At 45.0% G+C, this 22,006-nt stretch overlaps 1 protein-coding gene across 2 annotated transcripts; it reads left to right on the plus strand.

Moving 5' to 3' along the window:
* On the plus strand, window positions 1–13,526 carry prr16 (proline rich 16). 2 transcript variants are annotated; one of them, XM_048979490.1, is made up of 3 exons: window positions 1–160; window positions 4,698–5,568; window positions 11,320–13,526. In XM_048979490.1, the coding sequence occupies exons 1-2, from the start codon at window positions 95–97 to the stop codon at window positions 5,433–5,435; spliced, it is 804 nt and encodes a 267-aa protein (XP_048835447.1). In that variant the 5' UTR covers window positions 1–94; the 3' UTR covers window positions 5,436–5,568; window positions 11,320–13,526. The 2 variants fall into 2 exon arrangements, with proteins under 2 accessions (XP_048835447.1, XP_048835438.1); XM_048979481.1 differs by lacking the exon at window positions 1–160 and adding an exon at window positions 654–2,612.
* Window positions 13,527–22,006: the final 8,480 nt, after the last annotated feature.

The following is a 22,006-nucleotide window of genomic DNA, read 5'->3' on the forward strand; positions in this document are numbered from 1 at the left end:
ATTCTAGATAATCGACAGCAATTTTATTAAATCAGCGTGGCCTATTTCTGAAGATTTGCCCAATTAAATCACCGCGAGCCCTGTCCTACCGGAAATGATGTATTCCAGCCTGTCTCCCAGCAATTTTGGACGTCAGATGCCTGTTGTCCTGCAAAAGCAGGTCTGGTTTTCCCAGTTTTGCTTTGATTTTAAAAATCCAGCAGTTTACTTACGACTTATTGCTGCGATTTTTCTACTAATCGAAACTATAAATAAATTATAAATAATTATTCATCTTCTGCAGATGGTATATATGGTCTATTAATTAATATTATTGCACGATTTTTATGATACTGGCCAACTCCTCTCTCTTGCACAGTTGTGCCAGGGAATGAGTTCCTGAGCTGCAGAGTTTTGAACATACTGTAAATTAGACAATTTTGGAAAGCACACCAATAAGCAGGACATTACATGTAGTCTAGAGGAGAGATGAGGGCCTGAATTAAGGTAGAAGTTCCGTATCTGCAGAGAAAGCAGAAAAAATGCAGTCTGGACAAGGGAACTAATCTAGATTTGAAAGTTGAGTCAGCGATCAAAAATAACACCGACCAACTGTGAGTGTGGGTTTAAAAAGAACTTCATCAACATCAGTGCTTAGCTGCGTCAGGTAGGTTGGCAACAAGAGTCTGATAAGCAGACCTCAATTTTGTCAGTATTAAGTTGATAGAGTTTATCCACTGCTTGGTGTGACTTAGGCCTCGTCCACACGTACACGGGTATTTTTTAAAAGGTGTTTTTTTCCTCCTGCATTATAAAAAAATCCGTCCATATGAAAACGCTATAACGCGCTGGCAAGCAGTATAAAAACTCAACAGGCGGCGATATAACTCTAACCATAAAGCCATGTTGGCCAATCAGAAGCCTTGTTACCGGTTCGGCGCACATTCTGACGTCAAACAAAGTAGGTACGACGCACAATCTGACGTTACAAGCCTAAATAAATAAATAAATAAAATAACGTTTTCCCTGTCTACACGTCGACACAGTAAACGGAGTTTCTAAAAATCTTCACCCTGGACGGGGTTTTACAAAAGCTCCATTTTCACTTACATTAAGCGCCGTTTGCATTTGGACGAAAGGCCAAAACGCATAGAAAAAGTTACGTTTTTAAAAAAATACCTGCGTACGTGTGGACAAGGCTTTAATGGCAGGACAGTAATGAAACTATTGCTGATAGAAACTGTTGATAACTAAGACCATGACGCTCATTGATTTAGCCTGGTGGAATTGTATAAATCAGCGTTTCTCAAACTATTGGCGAAGCCTCGCTTCTGCACCAATCAAAACTCAGTCAGATCAGGTCAGGTATAATAATAATAATATCTATCTGCAGTAATAATATCTATCTCTGTGAATACGCATTCGCGGCGGGGGGTTGGGGGCGGTCGTTTATGCAGGGCCCTGCAGCCCCAAAGGCTGACATGACTGGTTCCCAGGACAAATAAGTTTGAGAAACGCTGGTATAAATAACACGCAAGAAAAACAGTAGTAGATTTGTGTCAATGAGGTAAGAAGTAAACCAAATGAGAGGTCTACCAGTAATACCAATATCGGTGATGCAGATGAAAAGAATGTGGTGGCTAATTGTATGAACTGCAGAGCTACGCTCAAGACAGATAAGGATCTAAGCCAGTTTATTTGAGAAAAGATGTCTGCAGCAGTTTTTAAATCCAAAGGAGCAATGCCAGAGGCAAGGTATTCATTAACTACGTGAGTCATTGGAAATAATCAAGTTCAATTGTAAATAGTTGCTGAATATTTATCAGGATTTAAGCAGAAGCAATATGAGATTATTTTATGTAAAGACATTGAAGAATGTTTCAAGACTGCCTGCTGGTTTGCACATTATTCTTAGTGGCACTGCCTTCAGAGAATGGAACACACATGCGGCGTCACTTGTGGGAATTATGAAATACTATAAAACGAGAATCCGGCATCTTCGTGGGGCTCAGTAATTATAGCATATGAGAATGTTAGTGTTTTACCGTCCGGACTTTAATCCGCTTCAGCGCCGGCATTATCGTGCGGCAAAGGGATGGTCCAGCCTGAGTCTCATACATTAGAGTTTCAGAGAGCGGTGATGTGAAGAAGCGGATTTATAAACAAAACAGGGAAAATGCGGGGGTTTTGCCCCGGAGATCTACACATTAAGATCGTCATCGGACCTTGGGGACGCACGGAGGAGGCGCGCACAGGGATGTCCTCGCACCCCGCTCCGCGACTTGGGTGACGTTTAGTTAAAAAAAAGGAAATAACATTGATGCTGATACGGACTGTGGCGCAGGCGTGCAGTCCGGTGCCGTGCTTCGCTACATTCATCCGCAATGTGTGCAAGTGGAGGAGACACAGCCTCGGCCAGCATGCGCGTCCACCGCCTCGCCATGGCAGCCGCGGCGCTGCGATCCGGACGCTGAGCCTTTATCGTGCCGCATCGAAGCATGTCAGGCAAGGCGAACAAGGCGTCAGAAGGAGCGGTCTCCAAAGTTAAAGTGAAACGTCAGATCAAGACCATCGTGGAGGATCTGGAAACCATCCTGGGGGACTTGAAGGATGTGGCAAAAGAAATTAAGGAGGTTGGTGCGGCGACGCTGTTACGTTTTCCGCGTTTAGTTTGCGTCCGGGAGTAACTGAATAAGCTTAGGGATGCTTTTAATGCTTTTCAATAGGATGCCCCTTGTTGGATAAACCCTGTGGCCTTTTTATAGCCCACGATAAGAGTTTTTAGAAATCTCCAATACAGAAAGCCACTATTTTTCCTTTTAACTGTTAGAAAGCGGATTTAGGGAAAACACCAGACAGTTGTTGTGCATGCTTTTTATATTTGGAAGCACATATCTAGCTCACGGATTTATTCGGACTAAAAAATTCAATATCTGGACATGCTGTACGGTGTGCTGAGAGTGGAGGTAAATCGTCACTAGTCACATGTTTATCCGCTCATTTGCTAACGACAGACTGAGCCATCTGTTCAGATGATATCGTTTTTAACCTTAACTTGTATTTAAACATAAAGTTGCTCGTTTATTCTTGGACGATGAATGTGAGCGATGGTTTTGCGGTGTTCAGTGCTGAAATGCGCGTCCCCGCGTTGCCGGGAGCGTGTAGCGCCGGGCCTTCATTCCGCCGCTCAGTCCGTCAGAGCAATGATCCACCTTGACTGACATTTATGCAAAACAACAATTTCACTAATTTCCAGGTGAAAACATGACAGAGCGTCAACTAAATGCTTCTTTTTTTGTTTCTGAAGAAGTTATTTGAAGACAACCGAGAGCTTTATAATAACTTAATTGCAAAGAGTAGGTTTGAATCTCTTAGAAGTCCTTATCTCAGACATCATTTAAGTTAATAACATCTGTGGTCAGAGGTCCAGCCACTCACTTTTGAGAAGTAACCTGTTTTTAGAGAATTTACTCAGGTGTTTGAAAACAGACCATGTCTGTTGCAATACCTGTACGGAGCTGTTAGCATACAGTAAATATATAGAACAGTTTGCTGCAGGGTAATTTAAACCATATTTGGATGTGAAGGATACAAGCCCATTATCTATGCTGCATCCTGGCCACTCACATTTGAATTGTGTTATTATAATCGTTTTTGGCCCAATTCTCTTTATAAATATATTACTGTTTTTGTAATCTGAGGAATATGTTCTCGGGGCTCTCTGTCCAGTCACACATCCATTTCTTCTGCATATCTTTTGAGGGACAGAGTTGTTTAATACATTCAAGGGACTTTTGTCTTGCAGAATTTAAAGAATGTGGTTCCTTGTCCAGCACATGCGTGTGGATCACATGTTCCGATGCAGGCGGGTCACATGGCCTTGTGGTGAGCGGTGGCCGTTTCCTTTACACGCGTGCCCACATTCGGCCACATACACTCTTCCTCTTCGTACGGTGAGTAGTGAGGCCCTTCTAGTGAGAGCAGATAACCTGTGGGTGTGAACCAGCTGAGGGAGGAGGGGAACTACGCTGGTTTCCTGAAGCATCACCACTCAGGAGGAATCCTCTGCACACGCGTCACCTGCGAGTTACTTTTCTTTCGGGAGGGGTTAGACCCTGTATTGCTCCCGACAAAGATGCGACGTTTCAGTCTGACGCTCAGCAGTAGCTTAGGAGAGCGACATTTCAGTCATGGCTTTCCTGAAATGCCATGATCCTGTCATTTCCCTGAGTCAGGTTCCGCCATCTGCCAGAGGTTTGGACGTCCAGATGATGGCCTCTTGTTCCACATATAGTCAACCTCTTTTCCGCCACACTTCAGCCGACCCTGAGCACCTTCCGTACGTGAGGCTATATTTGGTTTTAACTGGTGGAGGAGCTGAAGATGAGCTTTAAGTACTCAGGGCTCTGGTTGCTGAGCATCAGCCTTGGAGTGGAGCTGCGTCAGTTGAATGATGCCACTGGGGCTGTGTTTGTACCAAAAATTGTGTTTACGGTCATTTTCCACTCCGGAGATCCTCAATGGAGTATTTCAGTTCTCATTCACGGTTGAAAAGTCTTGCAGTTTTAATAATTCAGTGTTTTTGTCGTTGCTGCTGTTGTTGTTGTTAAAGTTATTTCAGTTCATGTTCTTGGATTTGCCTGACAGGCCCAAGGGAAACAAAGTAACAGCGAAAGAAAAGCTTTCTGGTGTAATTGACCGAATACCGTGGCCCGCAGGTGGTGCAGGAGATCGACACCCTGACCTCGGACCTGCAGCTGGAGGAGGACATGACGGACAGCTCCAAGACGGACACGCTGAACAGCAGCTCCAGCAGCACCACCACCACCAACACCACGGCTTCCAGCATCGACAAGATCAAGCTGCGACATGGCGACCTCTGCCCGAGGCCCGCCTCCATTTACCCCACTGTCCTGACGGTGCTGAGGAAGCCACACCCCCCTCTGCCCCCACCCCGCCTGACCCCCGTGAAAGCGGAGGACCACGGCCAGGGCCAGCTATCAGGGATCTCAGGCAAAGCTGCGGGGGCTCCCCTCCAGAACGGCATCTTCCCAGGGATACAGATAAATAGAGACTCGCAGTGTCACGTGCCCAAAATCACGGAGAAGAAGTCCGGCGTGGGGGCGGAGCTCACGCCCCTGCTTCGGCACGAGAAAAGCAGGTGCCCCCAGGTCACGCGGGAGCGCGTTCGCTTCAGCGAGAAGGTCCAATACCACGGCTACTGTCCGGACTGCGACCTTCAGTACGACGTCCAAAACGAGGACCTGTCTCTGGAGTGCGAGCTGGCCGACACGCACCTGAGCCCCTCCCACACCTGCTCGGGCCGGACGCTGGAGAACGGGGGTCCTGGCGTCGCTCACGGTTACCCCCACACAAAACCACCATACGTGCCTCATTCCATCAACCCCAAACCACAGAAAACCATCCTCCGGAAGACGACCACCACCACCGTTTAATGTCAGCGATGCCACAGCAGATATATTCTGGTACTGATAGATTAGCTTTTTTTTTCCATTTATTCTCCAAGAAAAAAGGTGAAAGAAAGGGAAGTCTTCATCAGTAATAAAGGGGCGAACGTGGGGAGACTCGGTAAGTATCTGCTCTGCTCGTGCTAGAAGTCTTTGTTCTTGAATTTGTGTGAAAAGACGAAGGGGAATTTCATCCTTTCAGAGCTGTCAGATGGTCATTTTTATACGCTGATTACAGGAAGCAGGAAGTGATCATTTCTAGGTAGTTTGCACAGTTTATACATTTACTAAAGAGAAGTTGAACTGATTTTATTGGACCCAGTCCAATGTAGACAAATTGCAGAAATAATAGATACAGAGGGACTAAAACAGAGTTGCAGATATAGATGTATGATGCATCATTATATGATAATCAGATGCTGTGTATTTATTGATTTTGCGTGAAACCGCAAAGGGGATTCAGAACCCCAGCTAGTTTGATTCGTCATAACTGGAGCTACATCTTAGAAACTCAGAAAAGAAGTTTAAAAAAAGAAGCGTGGAATGAACAACAGGAACGGAAGGGTGATCTGGAGCAGGACTACAAGGTGGAGACAGAGAAAAAAAGCAATGGAGGTAAAATAGAGGGGGCAGAGAAGATGAAGAGTGAGCGATTCAGAGCAAGGCAGGGAATGTTGGGGCGTCGAGAGAGTCACAGAGGCTGAGGGGGAGTTTCGCGCCAGCGAGATGGGGCTTATTGACGCTATAGCGATGCAGAAAAGACATCGGAGAGCACCGCCTCGACTCTGTGGTGCTGTGACACCTCAGCACAACGTAGGGAGCCCAGCCTTTTCATCACCAACCAAACTCCTGACGTACAATCCGGACACCGACTGGGAGCTGTGGTTTCATTGGGACGCGTATCAAATCAGGATGCGAAGCTTTGTCCAGGGACGTTCCTCGAGGTCACGTGACACCTGAGTCGCAGCACATAGCAAGCAGACAAGTATGCTGGCAAAAAAATATGCCGCTGGAATCCGTGACAGGGCAGACCTCTTGTCAAGAGGAAGAAGCCAGTCCGGTCAGCAGTAAATGAAATCCAGGAGGGTGATAATCGTACGCACAGAACAGCGAACAGAACCTTGCTGACAAGAGCTAATCTACATGAGTGCTAACATTCTCCCTTCCCTCCCACCAGCAATACTTCGGCGTAGTGACACCTGCAGGCTCTTAGGGCAGGAGCCCCGTAAATCTGTGCCGGCTGAGTTATCTGTGTGTGCGTTTGTGTGTGTGTGTGTGTGTGTGTGTGCGTGCGTGCGTGCGTGCGTGTGTGTGTGTGTGAGTATAGAAACCGTCACGTTCTTTTAGATCATGAGAAACCTCCCCTGGAGAGACAGCAGGAGTAGCTTTAAGAACAAGAGCATCTGAGTCGTGTTCGTGCAGCTAGGCGTAGGTGTCACACCTGCACACTGCGATACGCAACTGCCTTTTGTGTGTTAATTTTAACTTACTTTCACTTCCTAATGTGGGTGACTGACAAGCCACGGTGGCAATATTCCAGCCAGTTTTGGTGACCAAGAGCCCTGTTTGTTCAGGCTTTCGTATGTTTAGCAGCCAGAGAAAGTGAATGTCAGGTCAGTGCACATAATAAGGGTGATAAACAGACACAGAATGCCACCGCAATCACATAATCAGTAAGAGCAGTAATCAGCAAGCAGTCTCAAGTGTCGCTTGCTGCGTGAGCTAAGAATGAACATTTGAATGCTCTGTTCGTGTTCGATAAAATAGTGCAAATCATTTTTTATTCAGCAGAATGCCTCAGAATCGTCGCTGATGTTAGTCATCTGCGGTAATAGAGGGTTGGATGGTCGGCATGCATGTCATTAACGGCACAAGTGGGGGGGGTCGTGAAGCTGGTTTCCGAGGAGCTGCTGATGCATTTTGTTAAACACTGCAGTTCATTTCTATTCCAGAGTCTGACATGTCGGTGGTACCTTTCAAACTCCGCAGTGAAGCATGTTCTGCCTTATACCTTGTTATAAATCTGGTTTACATGTGTAAGTTAGACCATCTCCCACACGACATGTAGACTGTGCTGTTAAGTTAATGTGCTATAACCTGTTGATAGACATTGTACTACAGTGCATTATGGGAAAGCAGATTATTGAAGTGGTACTGAACAGTCCATAAGGGGTGGGTTAAACTTTGCTTCATTACTGATTCAGATCTACTCTGTTCAGCCAATCATTTTCATGCATCTCATATGTCTTGTAGGTGTGTTGGTACTTATGGAGCAAACATCTCACTGCTGACCGTCCACAGCAGTTTCCTCAGGGATTGAGAATGTGTCCTGCCTGTAGGCACATGTCAGTCATTGTTGGTTAGGCATACAGAGTAAACTTCTGGGAAAAAAGTACCTTTATATTTAAAAAAAAAATCAGTATTTTTAAACCCTGGTTTAATCGTGATTCTGCTGGCAGAGGCTATGCTGAGCGGCAGGTAGCTTCAAGGTTCACAAAGGCAAAGGTCTTTAGCACACAGGAACAAGGTGAAGCGGGAGACACTGGGAATGACCAGAAACCAGCAGGAGAAGGACGGAAGCAACTTCCTAATGCCATAGATGATTGTTAATTTATCCTGCAGTTTCTCATGAATCGTAGGATGACCTCAAGTGACAAAAGGAATGGGAAATATTAAGTGCAGGTGAGAAGTGCACTGCTAGGACAGTTCGTATCAGAGCTAGAAGCAGGACTGAAGTCCCTTAAAGCAAGGTAGAAGCTCTTCATTAATGAGAAACAGGGACGAACCAAGTTGGAGTTTACAAAACATATGTATTATTCACAGACACACACCCATAAATTGAGACATTGTCCTGTGGTCTCTTAATTTTTTCGAGAGCTGTATAGTCACAACTTGAGGGATTGGGGAGTTGCATTTGGTTTAATTTCACTAACATGCATCTCTGCATTTCTGTACAATCAGCTGGGTTTGTAATGGGCTGAATTGAAAAGCATTAATTTGGAGAAAAGAGGCTGTTGTCAGCTTGTGTTGGGCCAGCAGACAGGTAATCAGGCTGGATTTGGTTTTGGGCTGTTCTGTGGAAGCTGCACTGTTAAGAAGTGGTGTGTATGCGGGTCAGTGAGGTGCTGAAACTGAAAATCAGGGTGACACAACAACCAAAGAGGCCCCATAGTATGGCGAGATAGAACCTCTTCTCTCTGATACCCATCATGTAGAACATCTCCTGCAGCATCAGCCTTAGCTAAAAGCAAAGGGGATGATTCATAATCAGCATGTTCTCACTGACTGCTTGTAGGGTTCTTCACTCAGCATTAATCCTAGTTATAGCGCAGAAGGTCAGCAAGCCCCAGATAACATGTTACCAAGACCCAGATGGATCAGAGCACCTGGAGAAGATCTAAATCTACTACTAAAGTACTAAAATGGTGTGATGATTGAAGGTCAGTTAAGCCAGCGGTCCAATGACACAGAAAAACGATCTTGCCGACGACTCTTAGAAGAGGTTGTTGAGATGTTGAGATGCCATTGGCTCCTATTTTATCTCTGTTCTCTTCAGTTGGGTACCCATATTTGATGGGTTTCTGAAGACATTTATCTTAATATCTGTCACCAGATATCACATGCGCAGGTCCTCAGTGTCCCGTGCTTAATGTTGGGTGCATCTGTCCAGCCAATTAATCTCTATAAGCTCTTACCCATTATTACACCATGATGAGTCTGCCACCTACTCAGGCAGATAAGGGAACTCAGGTGCCTTTCTGTCTTCTTTGGGTGCATTTTACCAGTTTATTAATCTTAATATGACTCCCATTAAAAGCAATTTCAATGATTTACCTGCAGTTAGGCTCCAGTTCTCTAGTACTTGCTGTTATACCAGCTGTGAAGCTACCGCCATCTGCCCCAGCAATGAAACACACTCAGTTTCACTATTAATTATGCCCATAGGTCTAATTTATTTTTCTTACTCTTTGTGTTTTGGCTATTAGCAGTTTAAAGAGAACCTAAAATCTGGAACACCTTGCAACCCAGAACCATAGCAAAGCACCTCTTAGGTAAATATAAATGGTGATTTCAGGGAGATGTATTGTGTCCTTATATGTCTCTCCACTCCACCATCATTCTTAGTGAAAAATAACACCAAAGCACCTAGAAAATCTACAACAACATACATTTAGAACCTTATTCACAACTGGCTATGTCGCCAAATATGGATACACTCTCTCTGTCCGTACATCCATCATCCATCTCTGTTTACCTGTTGAGGGTCATGGTAGACATTGAACAGTAATCCTGATATGTGAAGCTCTGTAATGTGTTGCCACTTTCAGTCAAAGGCTCTTGTATCCCTGGAACATCTGAGCAGGTTTGTCTCTGTCATTCCTTCCTGTTGCCCCTGGCTGACTGACTCCCAGGCGGCACAGGAAGGATTTCTGCAGACTTCCTGTGCTGCCCGTGACACGCTGCCCATGCCTGGGGAGGCAGTAAAAATGAGTCTCGCTGTGACGTCATTGTTAGCAGCCCTGGAGTCCCAGGGGCTGCGCTCGAGTGAACATCCGTGTTTAATAAGATAAGACCGAGCTGTTCTGATCCCCCAGGGCAGCCGACTTACAAAAATAAACAATTCCAACACAGCATTCCCTCCCGAAGAAGCAAGTAAATAATGAATGAATAAATAACCAGGAAGCGTGTAGGACAGTGCAGGTGGTACACGTGAGGTGTAAATGTGTCTGGAAACGTCGAGGGTGAGTAATTTAGTGCAGGTGGAACAGGGCATGATGAGTGAAAGAGATGATTTAGTGTCCTGTTGTTACGTCCTGCCCACCATGTCCACCTGATACTTCTGTCTCCTCCCTTGTGTGACCCTGATGAGCTAAGCCTATTGCTTGTTGTCCCTCGGTAGTCTTGCCAATGAAGTATCTGTTTGTCTCGTCATCCCCAGTCTGGTCATTAACGTCAATCCTCCTGTTGCCTGTGCCCATCCCCGACTCAATCTTCCCATTTTGACCCCTTGTGGTCCTATTTGTTTCCCTGCTCATGTTTTGTCAATAAAGGCCATTTTGTTTTCCTGACACCAGCCCTCAAGTCTTTCGTCTGTCACAATGTGACACCTGCCAGCTGGGCGGGGTTAGGGGCAAGGAGACGGGAAGTGTTGGCCAATAAAAAAGTAGAAGGTAAAAAGGAGCAGGTGAAGAACTTAGTCCTGCATCTGAGGGAGACGGGTCCCCAACTGTAGTAGCTATCGCTTGAGAGGACGGGCCTCATTTTTCAGATTGGAGTACAGTTTGGACACTTCATAATTAAGGACACTTCAGTAACGAGAGGAGGAGGACATTGGCCAAGAAAATGTTCAGGATCTGTTTGATTGTATACTTTTTATCGTAGGAAAGTGCTGGTATTTTTGTTGTTATCTTAATCAGATATTATTAAGACATTGTGTGCTTTTTTTGTTCTTTTAATTTAATTTATTATTCATTAGGAAATGTTTTAAGAAAGCTTGAGTCCACTCAATGTGGAAAATGTGTGATTCTGGCTCAGTGATGTCACACGACACCCTAAACGTGGCTTTCACACTGGTTACATTCTCTGGAGACGGACGTTTGATGTAACAGTGTTTATGAGTAAATTGCACAAGTGGATACATGTTGCATTTAAACGTGCAGATTTGAAATGCATGAAGCCTTCTGATCTCTGAATGTTGGAGGACGGAGTCACGTTTCCTATCTGGGGAGACGGCCGCCGTTCCTCCAGGTGCATCTGCATTAATCTGCTCCCTCCAAACCCTGTCGTTCGGTGACTGTGGCAGGCAAACCGCTTTCCCAGCAGCCGTCTCTCACACTGCTCTCCTTAATGTGTTTCCTCCTTGTCCCTGCAGGTCCTTCTGGTTCATAGTGAAAGTGCCACTCGCAGCCAGTAAGCTTTGGTCAGCCCTGCGCCCCGACACCGGCCCGAGGCCCCCCCCCAGGGTGTGGCAGCCAGCGAATGATTCACAGCCAGAGACGGCAAAGTCCAAGTCTCACATGCAGAGCTGAAGTATGAGAGAGTTTGGACTGTGGAGTGTAAGATTACACCCTGGATGAAGTGTGGGACGAGCTCGCACCTCCGTCGGTTAACCGTCTTTAAAAGATGCCTTCTGTTGGAGCTCGAGGGAGCCTGCGTCTCGCGTGTTCACCGAAACGACTGTGGAGAACACTCAGACAACCCAGATTATTACCCCCAAAAAAGAACACGAGGTCTGGTATTCATTCACAGCTAACCTGCCATGCACTGACTGCTTCTTATCCGTTCAAAATTTGCTCGTAGGTCTCTGTCAAGTTCAGATCTATATAGTGCATTTCATAGGCCTATGAAGAGTCATTTATAATTTTCCATCCGATCTGCTTGGACGAGGACCACAGGTGAGATGTATCCTTCTGTAGAGTCGTCACTCTGCTCTGAGCTTGGCTCCCGACTTCCTGTTCTGAAACTGCGAACAGGAAGTGCATCCTTTCCAAGGCGAGTCTTTTTCAGCGTTACGCCATCACGCCTGGCAGCTCTGCCAGCTGCTTCCGTCCCACTCGGCCAGAAAGGTCACGTCTGAGTCCGACGACTTTAAGTCGGTGTGGCTGTCTTTGTCGCCCCCAGATGGAGAACGGTCTTTCCGGGAGTCCTGACTGGCCTCTCCAGGCAGCTCCTGCTAGCCATTCTTAGCCTCCTTGGCGTTTGTGACCCGCTGGCCACGTGGACGGGCGTCCGTTACCCTGAGCAACGCCATGATCACAAGACCAGGCATTAACAAAATCAGTAAACAAAGCAAGACATCACTTCCTGGTTATTTGGAATAAAAATCAGCTAAACGGTCAAAACCCCATGTATTGGTGGCACAGCCCCAGACTATTCCGGCTGTGTGTGTAATGCCTTCTGCATTGTGAGGCCAGGCTTCCCTCGTCTCTCTGCTGGTGGCAGGGGTTAAGCACGGGTACGGTAGGAGGAGGATGGATTAGGCAGACTCCCGTCCAGCAGGCATGCGGCCCAGCTCAGAGCAGCCCCCCCACCCCACACAGACGGATGCAGATTAAACCGCACGTGGTCCCTTCTGGCTTCCACCCCCCCCCCCCCCCACCCCGCCCCAGGCATGTCGGCTGTGACATCAGCACGAAAATGGCTAAATAGCATTTAACACTCAGCCTGTGGAAGTAACAAATGGGATTTTGAGAGCAACTTGAGGTCTGACTCGGGACGCAGAAGGCATTATAAATACGAATATAACCAAGAAAAACACCTAAAAGGTCATGAATCTTTTTTCCACAGGAGAAGCCCTAACATAAGCCAATACCCTCAGCTGAATGTGACCATCCACCTGTCTCTGCTAACCCCTTACACCATACTTTTCAAATGAATGTTCGATTGTGGGATAAAGATATATGTTTGATAACTTCCATTAGAAACATACAGCTTTAAACACTTCTTAAAATAATTTGCATCAGATTTTATTTGTATATCTATATATATATTTAGAGTGTTTTTATGAGATTTTAAAATAGAAATGAGAAGTATTTTTGATATTTCACAGAATTTATTGAGGGAATCAGAGGGGTATTTAAAAGAGGGTAAGCTTGGCCCTGTCCGAGCTGCCGATGGACCTCAGGCCAGTCCGTGTTTATACACACGTGGTTCAAAGATATGACTTTCATATAAAGATGTCATTAATTATTATGGAGGACAGTCTTAGAGGAACTGCACAGGGAAGGAGATTAAACCAAATACGTGATCCGTGAAAAACTCCAGGAAGAAGATGGGAAGTGTGATCCCATCCGTGCTCCTGCCATGGAGCCCGTGGATGGCTGTTCCAGGCTGGATCTGAGGCTCCGCGGTTGCGGGTCTGTTGACTGTGTCACCGCTGCCCACACAGTGGTCATCTACCTATAGGCTGCAGATAGCACCAGCCCGCCATGAAGGAACTTGATCTGAAGATACCAACAGCAGGGATTGAAGAACCTCACAAGAACTTAATGGTTGCCAACCACTTTGCACTCCCTTGTTTTTTTATTGGTGCACCGTCCCCTTTAATACGTCACTCTAATACAGATCGATTTTCAGCCAGTGTGTGAAATGGTGATTTCAGTGCGTGCGACTCCTTTTAATGCTTCTTGCTGTGGGTGTGTGTGTATGTGTGTGTGTGTGTGTGAGAGAGAGAGAGAGAGAGACAGAAAGAGCATGTGAATGGTGTGGCGTCTGAAGACCCAACTTTAAGGGCTTAAACATCTCCTTCTAACTTCAAACGCGTCCCGGAAGGTTCTCCCAGAAACTGCGCTTTGATCAGAAAGCCTTATGTTATAATAATGATCTGTAGGGAACTAGCAGAACAGTCATGTGGGGTTTTACGTGGTGTGTATGTTCCATGACTTTGCTACTTAATGAACACAGTCCACATGCGTGCTTTTTACATGACCGTAGTGTGTTCACACAATCCACACGTGTGTTTCTAATATGACCACAGTCAACATGCGTGTTCCTTAAATGAACACCATCCGCTCATGTACACCGGGTTAAAAGCTGACCTTTGTTTTACATCTCAGCTCTAAATCATATTAAAGTAGCTTTTCTGTTGAACACCTGCTTTTCCCAAAATTCATGTTTCAGTAGGAAATGTGTAAATTTTGGTCAGCATGAAGATGCAGCTGGAAAACTGTTTTTTTTTCCTTATGAATATTATGTGGTAATTTTAACTAATTACCATAGATTATAAACCGTCACTGTATGTTACCTTCACGCCAGTGTTCCCATTAACATCAGCCATTAATATCGCAGCCTGGTCTCTTTAGAGAAGCGGTTCATGTTTTTAGCCAAAAAACCTGACAGGCTTGCTGGGAATTATAAGGACCACTGTAATGTCTGTGCAGGACTGTCACACTTGTCCGTGTCAGGAAATGCGGGCCACATTTCTCAGTGTCACTGCTGCACTGTATGGAGGAGTCCCAGCCACTGCCAATTAAATAGTCAGAATAGTAACATTGCGGGATAAGAATGATGCTAAAAATGATTAGCCTGTTAGCCAGGGGTGTAGCTACGGATGGGCCCAATGTCCCTCCCCCCCCCCAGTCAACAGTGCTAACCATTGCCATGACCCTCCCCAATGGACACCCCCGCCTTCCAGATTGACACTGCTACCCCTGTGAAAATCTTGAACTGGCCAATTTTTTTCAAACATGGGGATCTCACTCCTCTGCTATCTCTACCCAGAGGGCTGTGCATAGATTATCTTTATGCCACATGCAGAAAATTTTGATGGAATAATTCAGGTTAAATACACCTAGGATAATAGCTTTTCCATTTTCTGAGAAATTGCTGTAAAAAAATTAAATAATATTATTTAGATCTACAGTAACACATCAAAATTAAATAACATTTAAAAATCATGGTGAAGCTTGAAAACAGCTACTCATGTTGTTTTTTCATTTTGGTGTTTTTAATACTAATGTATAGGCTTCGCCCCAATCGCCCCTAGAAGAGGTACCTGGGAAATACATGGAAATTCGGATGAGTGCTGGATGTAAGAGAAGGATCGGCTCTGAGAAAAACGTGCAAAAGAATCTCCTGTAGGAACAGCGTGTCTCTGACAGCTTCTGTCCCCACCAACCGAAAATCAAGCCTCACGCTCTGCATGCACCCTCACACCAAGCAGTGCTTTTTCCATTGAATCGCCAAAGTGCTACTATTTTGTGCAAAACGTTCTGCTGCTTAACCAGTGGAGATGTCTGTCTCTGAGCTTGATGTAGTTTTACATGGAAATGATGCATGAATAGCCAATTAGGTATCTCTGCTGGTTTTCGGTAATAGTTACTTGACATTCATATTGTATATCAGTAAGGCGATGGAAGATTTAGGCTGACTTTAGGGTTTAGTGCTAATTGTAGAATTTTTACACTTTATCTCTGAAATCCAGCGCCGATGCTGTCTTTTACCTGTTGGTTTATAATTTGACACCAGCACTGGTAGAGTGAAGCTTGCTTGCTCTCACTTTACACTCTGTTCCTGCCTGGAAAGACGTTCCTGGATCAAGTAGAATTTTAAAGTGGATAATGAGTAATCCAGAGCCATTTATAATGTTTTTCTTTCAGGGCCCTAACCAGTACTCCAGTGGATAAATGAAACGGAGCTCTGTGACAGACGTGACCCTGGTGGTGTCGCTACTTTGATGCAAAGGGTCACAGAAAAACACCTCACGTAGTTTGAGACCTCTGATCTATACAAATGTTTCCCAATTCAGTTCTCGAGGATCCACAGACGGTCCACATTTTTGCTCCCAGAAGCTGGGGGGGAGCAAAAATGTGGACTGTCTTACAGGGAGCTTGGAGGGAAGCAAAAATGTGGACCATTTGTGGGTCCCTGAGAACTAGATTGGGAAACATTTATCTAAAGTAATATACACATAATATACATCACTGAATATAACTTTTCAGCCAAAGATGTTTAAGCACCAAATTTGGCATGGTGGTGGGAGGGGGGTTGAAGGCTGTAAAAACAAACGTAAAAACTTACAAAATTGTCCAGGAAATACCCAGACATCCCTCTGTCTCTTTTTGGGACTAATCAGGTTCCTTATAAAGTAATATCGTCCTCATATACAGTACTGTGCAGAAGTCTTAGACTGTCCAAAGAAATGTTTAAAGCTATTTGTCTGTCTAGTAAGTGAACTTTTGCTCAGAAAAAAAATGCAGTTTAACATTAGATCATATGCAAATGAAGTATAATACAATAAAAACTAGTAAAAATTTCTTCTATTCTGTATTTGATGGCTAGATGAACATTCTCTCTTCGGAGCCACCTCAGCCATCCCATGTATTAATTAAATTTCACCACCAGTTCCCTTAATTAATTAATTAATTAAATAAATTAGTGTAAAAAGTCAATGAGATATTGATTAACTGCACGAGGTGTGCTAGTGGTTGAGTCAAAAATAAATGGGGTACATCGTATTGTTGCTGTAAATACTGGGGTGATTTTAGCAGAAGTTTTGAAATGGCTAAGCTAACACACTTTGACAGATATAATAACAGTTTTATGCCAACATAAAGATCATTTAAACATTATTTTCTTTGGCTGCCTAAGATCTTTGCACAATACTCCCTTTACTTTTTTACATGACGGTGAGTCTGCCTAAGGGTTGACTGGTACGTCAAGTTCCCCATCTGAAGGACATATGGCTGAAGTCCCAATTTCAGAGGTGTTGTTCAGGACAGACTCGACTGTCACTGGTGAGCCAGGCTGGATGAGGTCAGTCAATGAAAGTCTGGAGCTTTTAGATGCCTTGTTTGTAGCTCAGATGGCTGAGTGATCAGCACTCTATGAATGGACAGGTTTAAACTTGTTCACGTGTTTGAATCCATCCACTTGGGCATGGGGAGGACGTATTTTCAGGCTAAATGTAACCTTAGTTGCCAAGAGCCCTTTGCCTTATCGTTAAAAATGTAGCCTGGCCCTGCTCTTTGAGACAGATAGCATGATAGCCTTGCTTTGCTACTGTAAGTGCTAATGCTAATTAGCATGTTATTCAATGCCAGCGTCTCTTTCTCTCGCTCATGAACACTCGTGGAATGAGGGAGGATGAGTGTGCTTGGCGTCGCTGCAGTTCATCTACATCACGTCACCTGAGGTTCGTACAGACTGGGCAGAAAACATGTCAACATGCGAAGTCTATTCATATCGCTGATGCTTGGCTGATGCAAGATAGATTCACATCTCAAACTCAACCAGTTTGCGAGGAATGAAGCTCTGCTCGATGGCTTTGCTGTTGATGAACCTAACTGCAAAATACACTTGAGGAGGCTATTTGTGCCTGATATGAATGGCAAAGCTGAAAATGAATAAGAAAACATTTTATTAAAAATAAATAGCAAAGCTGTGAATGTGGCCTTGGGGCCTTGGGAATTGCCTCTGAGCAGAATGATTACAGATGCTGGGACAGACAGGAGCAGCCTGGGCTGACACGCCCATGGAACCGGCTAGAAAACTCATTATATCTTGAGTGTCCCTCTCCGGCAAGGCACTCTGCAATGCTCTGGTTATTTCAAAGGGCTGACATCCAATGCATTCAAAGAAATGCTTAAACTATGCTTATATGCTGATTAGCCATTTATTATTTAAAAAATGGCAGCTTTGTTCCACCTGGCAGCACATTTGCAAGCTAAAACAAGGCCTTTGGGACCTCTTACAGCCTTATGCACAAAGAGACCATCCTACAGACAGCCCCACGTACAGAGAGACCATCCTACAGACAGCCCCACGTATAGAGGGATCATCCTACAGACAGCCCCACCTACAGAGAGACCATCCTACAGACAGCCCCACGTACAGAGGGATCATCCTACAGACAGCCCCAAGTACAGGGAGATCATCCTACAGACAGCCCCACGTACAGAGAGACCATCTTACAGACAGCCCCACGTACAGAGGGATCATCCTACAGACAGCCCCACGTACAGAGAGACCATCCTACAGACAGCCCCACTTACAGAGAGACCATATAGACAGCCCCACGTACAGGGAGATCATCCTACGGACAACCTCAGTTACAGAGAGACCATCCTACAGACAGCCCCATGTACAGAGGGATCATCCTACAGACAGCCCCACGTACAGAGAGACCATCCTACAGACAACCCCACATACAGAGAGACCATCCTACAGACAGCCCCACGTACAGAGAGACAGTCCTACAGACAGCTCCACGTACAGAGAGACCATCCTACAGACAGCCCCACGTACAGAGAGACAGTCCTACAGACAGCCCCACGTACAGAGAGACCATCCTACAGACAGCCCCACGTACAGAGAGACCATCCTACAGACAGCCCCACATACAGAGAGACCATCCTACAGACAGCTCCACGTACAGAGAGACCATCCTACAGACAGCCCCACGTACAGAGAGACAGTCCTACAGACAGCTCCACGTACAGAGAGACCATCCTACAGACAGCCCCACGTACAGAGAGACAGTCCTACAGACAGCCCCACGTACAGAGAGACCATCCTACAGACAGCCCCACGTACAGAGAGACCATCCTACAGACAGCCCCACATACAGAGAGACCATCCTACAGACAGCCCCACTTACAGAGAGACCATCCTACAGACAGCCCCACGTACAGAGAGACAGTCCTACAGACAGCTCCACGTACAGAGAGACCATCCTACAGACAGCCCCACTTACAGAGAGACCATCCTATAGACAGCCCCATGTACAGAGAGACCATCCTACAGACAGCCCCACTTACAGAGAGACCATCCTATAGACAGCCCCACGTACAGAGAGACCATCCTACAGACAGCCCCACGTACAGAGAGACCATCCTACAGACAGCCCCACATACAGGGAGATCATCCTACCAACAACCTCAGGTACAGAGAGACCATCTTACGGACATCCAGACATATTCATATGTTATATCTGTACGTAACACTGACACAGCAGTGCAATAAAAATCCATCATCCTCTGTGTGATAAATCAGCTGAGAGCGGCAGAACTTTGCTATACTACCCATACTGTCAGCAATAAACTATAAACCCTCAGTCAAAAGCGATTTTACTGTTCGGGAAAATATAAAACAGTTTCGTTCTGTTTTTTCCCGAACAGTATACGGCTGTTTTTTATTTTCCTGAAGAGTAAAACGGAAAACTCTTGCAAGAGAATGCCGTTTCAGTCCCGTTACAGCCACAGAAAAACTTCCTTATAGTCGACTTGTCTTTTTTGAGCTCACAATAAATAGAGATTCCTCACAATTAGTTATGTTTGCGTCTCCTTCATCAAACAAATCTCTGATCGAGTGTTTGAGCAGCAGAGAAGGTATTTTCAACCTTCAGCCAAAGACAGGAGGAAAATCTTACCTCCGTTGATTTGAGCGCTTAATCGTTGTCTTCAGTCATCCAGCGTTAATTAGTCTCTCGGCCTTGTCTCTCGCCGATACCGTTTGTGATGCCAACTGAGAGATTTTTTCAGTGAAACCTCAGGTTCTTTTAGTTGAATGAGGCAGATTCCTTAAGCTTAAGCAGTTTATTTAGACAGAATGAAGATGTTACAGAAAGATGTTTCACACGACCAGTTCAGTGTCTGTCTGTGTTGGTCTCTGCCCCCACTGAGGGAAACAGGCCCTTTATCTATGGTCTTCGTACCGATTCCTGGAGCCAGGGGTTAGACGGCCTTGGTGAGAGTAAGTTGTATGAGAGGCTAAGAACATGATGAGTGAGTAGCAAGGACAGAAAGCAATATAAAAATAAGATACATGAAAGCTATAAATGAATGAACTAAATGAACATAATTAAATAACTACAGATTAACTAGGGAAGTCCCTCACTTGCTTCTGCTTCCTTTGATCTCGGTATCCGTTGAACATTTAGGCCGACTGCTGCTGGTGACTGACACCACCCTGACCAGAAAGACGGACAGATGGATGAACGTTTAAGCCTCACCAGGACCACCAACGGAGCAGGAAACGTATAGGACAGTGACGTTAATTACAGTCAAACATCTAAATGAATGTAGAGCAGCTGCTGAGGTACTAGAGGAGCCGCAGATTCAGCAGCGTCCAAACAGGTATCCTTTTCCAGAGCTGCGGTTCAGCGGGATAAAGGAAATGGGATGTAGAATTAACAGCTTTGACAGTCTAATGCAGCAAACGCAAGACTGTATCACGCATTCAGTCCCACAACAGGTGTGCGAATCCACAGTTAAGATACAGCTTATATTCCATCCCCTCTACCGCCATCCAGCAAGGCCCTTTAGTCTCCATGCTAAAGTCATACCAAACTCAATGACACAACTTGCATCCCTACTTTTAACACGGTAAGTCATTTACATATATGTATATATAAATATCAGAACTGCAATTGATTATTTTTCTGGCGGTCATATATGGTGCTTTCTGAGCAGGAACGTGTGCGAACAGTACAAAGCCAACAGTCAGCAGGAAATAATCCAGGTCTGACCACATGGGTGAGTGGGGGTTGCCGCATCCCAGTGGAACCAGAGCGTGGCGCTGTTCGGCTGATATGGACGGGTGGAGATGCGGTTATGGTACAAAAGGGGGCAGGACAAACAACTCAGGCAGGCGGTGCTCTCAGCCTCTTCAGGCCTTCAGCCAAGACGCAGGTGTCATTTTATCTAAAGTCAACAGAATCGTCTGCAGGGTTACTGCCTGCTTTGAGCTTTATGCTAAATCCTTTACAGATGAACCTCACGCTAAAGTTAGAAGAAATGTAAACAAGCCTTTAGGAACATTTTGAGGTCTGACTTCTGATTTTGAGGTTTGATTTCTGAGTCCAGGTTTGAGTTACAGAAATGAGCAGATGTGTTTGTTTCTTCATATGTAGTTTGTATGTATCTGTAGTCAGTAAAGCCTCAAACCACTTTCTGCAAGTTTTTGTTTTTCATCCAGAAGTCCTGTACATTTAGCACATTTCAAGAACAGCTTTTAAGGCTGGCGTGAAATCAAAAGCGTCCCCAAATCTCATGGACGTGGAGACCTCGCTCCTACTTGTGGTGGATTGTGGTTCCCAAAGATCTCCTGCCTCTTTTTTTAGCCGCAGTGGATGTCAGTGGCGCTTGTTTGGCCAAAGCACAGCTTTGTCACAAAATACCTCTGGTTTTTATTTGAGAAAATGCTTGAGGAGAAGGTCTCCATCCTTTCCACGTCCTTCATGAAGACAAGATGATGGACTATTAATGTCGAACGAGGGAAAATGTGATTTGAGAAAGGATATGAGGTTCCTTTACATAACCCTTCTGTCTTCTGTCTTAACTTTTTATGAGCCCAGAGCGACTGAAATAAGAGATCTGAGTCGAGGAAGGAAAAGAAGAAAAAAGCCTCTTTTGTGACTCGTCTCATTCTAATGATTTTTCTAATCAGTGAATCCCGAACGTGAACATTCTTACTTCAAAGTCATCTGAAGCAAATGACCATGAACGAAGAAAGGACCTCAGCTCACAGCCACAGAAGGGCGTTGTTTCATGTCAGATGCCGAATGTGGTTATCTTGGTCAGAATCAGCAAAAAGATAACTAGATTTTGCATCACCAAAAAAACTTTCAAAATTGAAAACTATGGATATTAATATCCGAATCACCCTCAGCTAAATGTAACTGCGGTCAAATGTTAATCATATTTTCTTGGACAGTTTTATGGTTATATCAGTCCCTGTGTTTCATCCTGTAAGTGTTTGTTGAACTTGGCTGTCAGGAAAAGGATTAAATTCTTTACTCTCAAACAAGAGAGAAACAGTACTGTTTGTAAGCTGAAAGACAAACAGAACACTTAAAATCCATTGGATTACGTCACTAGAGAGGGAGCCTAAACTTTCCTTATCATAGCCATTATTGCATTTTTAAACGGTTATCATATGGTTCAGCCTTTTCCCTGCATCATCTTTAAAAGCTTCAAAGGGAATAGTTTCCATGATGAATGATCACAAAAACACGACTGCAGAATGACTCGCGGTGTTGTTTGGGTTGTATATTGGTGTGTGTGACCAGAATATTATACTTTACAGTATAAAAGCATGTTACTGTGTGGTGCTCCAGGTGA

The sequence above is a fragment of the Brienomyrus brachyistius genome, chromosome 2 (genome assembly GCF_023856365.1).
Source record: "Brienomyrus brachyistius isolate T26 chromosome 2, BBRACH_0.4, whole genome shotgun sequence".
In the NCBI taxonomy this organism is placed as follows: Eukaryota; Metazoa; Chordata; class Actinopteri; order Osteoglossiformes; family Mormyridae; genus Brienomyrus; species Brienomyrus brachyistius.